Source organism: Chelonoidis abingdonii, chromosome 10, assembly GCF_003597395.2.
Source record: "Chelonoidis abingdonii isolate Lonesome George chromosome 10, CheloAbing_2.0, whole genome shotgun sequence".
In the NCBI taxonomy this organism is placed as follows: Eukaryota; Metazoa; Chordata; order Testudines; family Testudinidae; genus Chelonoidis; species Chelonoidis abingdonii.
In genome coordinates, this window is record NC_133778.1 from 81,425,788 (window position 1) to 81,431,608 (window position 5,821).

Genomic DNA, 5,821 nt, shown 5'->3' on the forward strand with positions numbered 1-5,821 from the left:
CCCCCCGCCTCAGGTTACAGGCTCAGGTCCCGTCCCTCCCCTAAAGTCACCCCCTGCTCTGTTCTCCCCTCCCCCATGCAGACAGCCCCAGTAAAGCTAAAGGACATTCCCAGGTCAATCCACCCCGCTCCCTGCTGCATCACAAGTGGCATCACAAAGTGACTGCACAGACATGGACCCCAGCAACCAACAACCCAGAGAGATCTGGACTCCCCGCCTCTCCCAGCATCCCCCAGCTCGGGATCAAAGGGCTGGGGGAAGAGAGAGGGGAGAGTTAAGTGTACCTGGCCTGGGACAAGTCCAGAGGGACAGGGCTTTGGGCTCTCGGCTCCCCAAGAGTTCCCTGTGCTGGGTCCAGCTGTCTGACCACACTGGCTGCGTGTCCCTGCAGATGCTGGCAGAGGGGATGCTGCTCCCCAAGATGGTACGTCTCCCCCGGGGTCTGTCTCAGGGGGACTCGCTGCCCGGGGCTCACGATGAGGGGGTAGGGGGGCTGCAGGGCCAGGGGTCCAGCCCCAGGAGGCGATGAAGCTGCGTGGTTTCCCCTGAAGGGAGAGCAAGACTCCTCAGGGGCCTGGCCCACTGACAGGGCCTCCCAGAGCCTGTCCCTACGCTGGGGCCATGGCCCCGATCCTGATCCCACCATTACCACAACCACCTCCTCCAGACCACCATGGCCCACCCTACAGCCCCAGAGCCCTGGCTTCTCTGCAAACTGTCCCACTGGCAAATCAGGATCCCGTTTCCGCTTCCTCTTGATTCAGCCTCCCTGGGTAACCCCAGCCCACCAGGGAACCACTGCGAGCGGGTCAGATTTGCCCCTCCAGATTTGCCCCTCAGCCTGCTCTGACCCCCCGTTGCCCTCTGCGGGCAAGGCCCGTGTCTCTGCACCCCCCGGGCCCTACCTCTCACTTGGAGCTGCACAGCACTGAGGGTCTGGCCAGCCGTGTTGGAGGCGGTGCAGACATACAGCCCCTGGTCTGGGGCCTTGCAGTACAGCACTTTCAGGATGAAGTAGCCTTCCCTGTCCTCATAGACCAGGTGCCTCCTGTCTGGCACAACAACCTTCCCATCCTTCTTCCACACAATCTCGGGCTTTGGCTTGCCCGTCACGTAGCAGCGGAACTTGGCGTGCTTCCCCTCGCTCACAGCAAACACCTTGGCTTTGGGTGCGCCGGGCGCCACCTCCCCATTGTGCCGGGCTGGCCAGGGTGTGGTGCGCTGCCCGTGGCAGAGTCTCCTGTCACCTTGCTGATCCGGCTGCTTACTGAAATGGCTCAGGGGCGAGCAGTCTGGCAGCCCACGAGCCATGGGGTCGACCAGGAGCACAGCTGCTGCCAGGGCCTCCCCGGAGCGGTTCCACGCCCTGCACACATAGACCCCTCCATCCGGGGGCCGGGCGCTAAAGATCTTCAGGAAATGCCAGTCTTCCGGCTCCTTCCCCACAGAGAAATGGCTGCTCTCAAAGAGATCCGACAACTGGCGGCCATCCTTCTTCCACTGCAGCACAGGGCAAGGCTGCCCCGAGACCCTGCAGGTTAACATCACATCCTCCCCCCTGCAGACCTGCCAGGACAGAGGCTTGCTCAGAAAGACGGGGGGCACATCCTCAGGGTCTCCCTCCTGCTGCAGTTCCCCTGCGTCCACCTTGAGTGTGGCAGCAGCGTAGGTCTCCCCAATGGCATTCTTGGCCTTGCAGACATACTGCCCGCTGTCCGCTGGGGTCACCTGGGAAATCGACAGGCTGTACACGTTCCCCTCAGCCTCAACCTGGAAGCGGCCCAGCAGCGCGATCGGGGATTTGTCCTTCTCCCAGATGACGCTGGGGTGTGGGTCACCCGCGATCTGGCACTTCAGGATGGCATCAGCACCACTCTGCACTGTGAAAGTGCGGGGGTAGGCAAGGAACCGGGGGGCCCCTCCGAACAAGTCCATCTCCGGACTTAGCTGGGGCGCTGCAGGGCCCCGCACCAGGGGTTCAGCCAGGACAACAGCTGGTCCCAGACACCTGGAGGGACAGGCAGACAGACAGCACTAGGATTCCAACTCCGCTGTAGGAGAAGGCTATGGGGCAAGCCGAGGAATTGCACTATAGGGACCAGGAACCTCATGGCACTCCCTCAGGGAGCCAGCCTCCTCTCAGCAAGGCCGCAGCAGGGTCAGCCCAATGGAGCAGCAGCTCTGTGGCCTGCCTCTTTCAAAGCAGAGCCCCCTGGACCCCTCAGCCCAGGGCCACGTGGGGCGCAGGCCCTGGCCAGGTGAAGTAGCTGCCCAGACTTTTGGGAGCTGGAAGCTCAGAAGAATCTTGTGCCGAGTCCTTTGGCCAAAAGACGACAGTCATCCTGGCCATGTTTAGTCCCCAGCCCCCTGGATTCCACCCCAGCCCCAGTGCATCAGGTTTCCCTGCAGGCTCCCAGCCCAAGCCTATTGTTAAGACAGTTATTTTGGTCTTGCTGGGCCCTTACCCGGGAGACTCCACTCACTTCCTGGATCCCCTGATGGCGCGAACACAACCAGTCCACTCTGCCAGGGCAATTAGCCAGCGTCAGCGTTGGTCACAGAGCCAACCAGCCCTGTGGTGGCTCGGACAGGCCAGGCTCAGGCGGCGGCAGGGATGCCCCAGGAGCCTGTGCAATGGCACATACGGTCTCCCCCCACTCCCAAAGGCCCCCTAGATCTCCTGTGCCTTGCAGGTCCCATACCTGGCACCCAGAGGCTTCCCTCTATCCTCCTGGGCCCTCACAGGACTCTGCTGCCCAGTGACGTTTTGTCACTGCTGAACGCCAGCTCAGCTGAAAACCGACATGCAGGCAAATCTGCTGACACCAGGCTGGCTCAAGGAGTGGGGAATGGGACACGGGACCCCTCCCCTCTCGGGGACAACAGCTCTGATTTGGCCCCAGGGCAGGGTACTGGCTGGCTCAGGGGTGGGGAATGGTACTCTGGGCCATTCCCTCGAGGGCACCAGTCCCCATCCAGCCGGTTGGCAGTAATCAATGTGTCTCCTCAAGCTCCCGTTTGGTGGAGTGTGACTTGATTTGGGAGTGGGATGCAGCAGGGGGAGGGGGGAGCCCATCCAAGGTCCTGTGGCACAGGTGTCCACATCCCTACTCTGTGGCACTAACCAGCCCCCTTAGATGGCAGCCTCGGCCCTTGGGGAGCCCAGAGTCGTCCTGCCCCGACTCGTCTGTGCTGGGTACTCGGCGAAGCCAGGCCTGAGCACCCAGCACCAGCCCAGCACTGAAAGGAAGCAAATACCAGCGGGGCTCCAGCCTTCCCTCTCGCACAGGAGACAGAAATGCCCTCCTGAGCCTGGGGGGCAGAGGCGCAGGGGCAGGAGGGGAAGAGACACACACACCCCCATCCTGGGCCTGTGGGGCAGAGGAAAACAGAGATGCTCCCTTCTTGGGTGGGGCAGAGGCAGTTTCCTGTGGGGGTGTGGGGCACAGGGGAAAGGGGGCAGAGGCAGGTCCCTGTGGGAGGTGTAGGGCAGAGGAGGTGAGGGGACAGTGGCAGCTTCCTACTGGATGTGTGGGGGAGAAGTGGGAGGGGGCAGAGGCAGCTTCCTGCTGGATGTGTGGGGCCAAAGGGGCAGAGGCAGCTCCCTGTGGGGGCATGGGGCAGAGGAGGTGAGGGGACAGAGGAAGCTCCCTTCTCGATGTGTGGGGCAGAGTGGGGAAGGGGGAAGAGACAGCTCCCTGTGCTGGTGTGGGGCAGTGGGGGAAGGGGGCAGAGGCAGGTCCCTGTGGGGATGTGGGGCATAGGAAGGTCCTTGTGGTGGTATGGGGCAAAGGAGGTGAGGGGGCCGAGGCAACTCCCTGTGGGGGTGTGGGGCAGAGGGGGTGAGGGGGACGAGGGGTCAGCAATGCAACAGGACAGGGAACCACTGGCTCCTTCCCCTCCATTCCTGCAAGATCGTGTGGGGTGGAGCCGCATTCCTGCAGCATCTGGCCTGGCTCACCCTGAGGGGCTGATAAGGAGCTGTCACTGGGGCAGCAGAATCCAGGCTGGCAGGAGGTGGCCAGGGCAGCCTGACCTCCCTGCCAGATGGACCCTCTCGATTTACCAGCCCACAGGGCGGGCACCTGGGGAGACACTCCCTGAAGCCGGACTGGCAGACCAGGTGCCCAATCCCCCCACGGGCCCCTGGGGACAGAGCGGCACCGTCCTTCTGGCGGCTGAGTGGAATGCAGGGGAGATAGGGAGTCACGCTGTGCGTGGACAGTGGAATTAACCCCTCCAGTGGGGAGAGGGGCAGGCAGCCCCCTTCTGGCACTGGGGCAGCCAGGGCTCAGGTGGGGAGAGGCAGACAGCCGCCCCTGCTGGCACTGGAGCAGGCAGGGATCCGGTGGGGAGGGGGCAGACAGCCTCCCCCACTGGCACTGGGGCAGGCAGGGATCTAGTGGGGAGAGGGGCAGACAGCCTCCCCGCTGGCACTGGGGCAGGCAGGGCTCAGGTAGAGGGGAGGGCAGACACAGCCCCTCCCGGGCTGCGTCATGGAGGGCTCCTGCTGGGAGAAGGAGGTGCAGAGGTTCCCCCATTGCTGCTGAGCAGTAAATTGTGACTGGCATCAGGATCGCCCTGGGTGAACCCCGGACCCGGCTCCATAGGGCGGCCCCACACCTGGCCCCTCCTGCAGAGCTAAGACCCAGGACCCCCATGCCCTGACCTACAGCCTCACCCCACATCCATCACGGGAACCTGGGGAAGGGCATCCCTCACGAGGCCTGCGAATTCTTCGTGGGCTCCTTGCAACTGGCAGAGCAGGAGGCCGAGATACTCACGGTGCCAGGCACAGAGTGTTAGAACCAGGCCAGTGGGGCTGGACCCTCCTTTGCCTCAGGTAGGCTCTACCCACGAGCCCGCAAGTCCTCCCCGCTCAGAGAGCCTCTTTCCCGTCCGTCTGTCCGTGCGACTCTGCTGCTCCGTTTGTCACACACTCCATCCGTCCGTCCAGCTCTGCTCCTCGTCCCTGTCGCTGCGCCCACACCTGCACGCCAGCTCAGCTGTGCCCTGGCACCTCCTCCCGGCACACACACCTTGCTCCACTGCCTTGTCTGCCCCACTCCCGTCACCCTGCCCCGCTACCTCTGCTTGAACAGCTCCAGGGTGTCAACATGCAGGGACCAAATGTTACAAATGCCTGCAGCTGCTGTCCCCAAAAATACCCTCCGATGACATGCGGGGCTGATAACACGAGGCTGGGCAGGGCCAGCTATCTATAGCGCTGCAGCAGAAGTGCAGCCCTCGGCCTCAGCCAGGCCCTGCCCTGCTGCTTTCCTCGGGCACAGAGCTCAGCACTGCCCAGGACAGACCCTGCACAGGACCCTTGGGTGTCAGCACAGCCTCAATGACACAAAACTGCACACACTAGGCAGGGTGCGCAGTGCCCAGAGGCCAGCAGCTCCCCGTTAGCAACCAGCCAGGAAGCCGGGAATGGGGTACAGGGGATGCTAGCCCACAGCTGGGGGCTGAATGCTGTGTGAAGGCGGGGGATGGGGAGGCAGGGGATAATGGAATGCAGCAGGGGTGGGATGGAGTGCAGGGAATGATGGCTTGCAGCAGGTATGTGGGGCCCAGAAGACGCCAGGCTGCAGCAGGGGAGGGATGGGGCGCAGAGATGTGGGGGGCAGGAACATGGGGTGCAGGGAGGTGGGGTGCAGGGAGGTGGGCCACAGGGATGTGGGGTGTGGGAGACACCAGGCTACAGCAGGGGGCACAGAGATGTGGGGGGCAGGGGCGTGGGAGATGCCAGTCTGCAGCTGGGGTGGGATGGGGCACAGAGACATGGGGTGCAGGTATTGAGGTGCAGGAGATGCCA

At 63.5% G+C, this 5,821-nt stretch overlaps 1 protein-coding gene across 1 annotated transcript in view; it reads right to left on the reverse strand.

Moving 5' to 3' along the window:
* OBSL1 (obscurin like cytoskeletal adaptor 1) overlaps nucleotides 1-5,821 on the reverse strand; it is a 76,531-nt gene that overhangs the window by 65,989 nt on the left and 4,721 nt on the right. Inside the window, exon 2 of the mRNA XM_075069782.1 lies at nucleotides 906-2,008. Coding sequence (XP_074925883.1) covers nucleotides 906-2,008 — 1,103 coding nt within the window. The remainder of the gene's footprint in view (nucleotides 1-905; nucleotides 2,009-5,821) is intronic.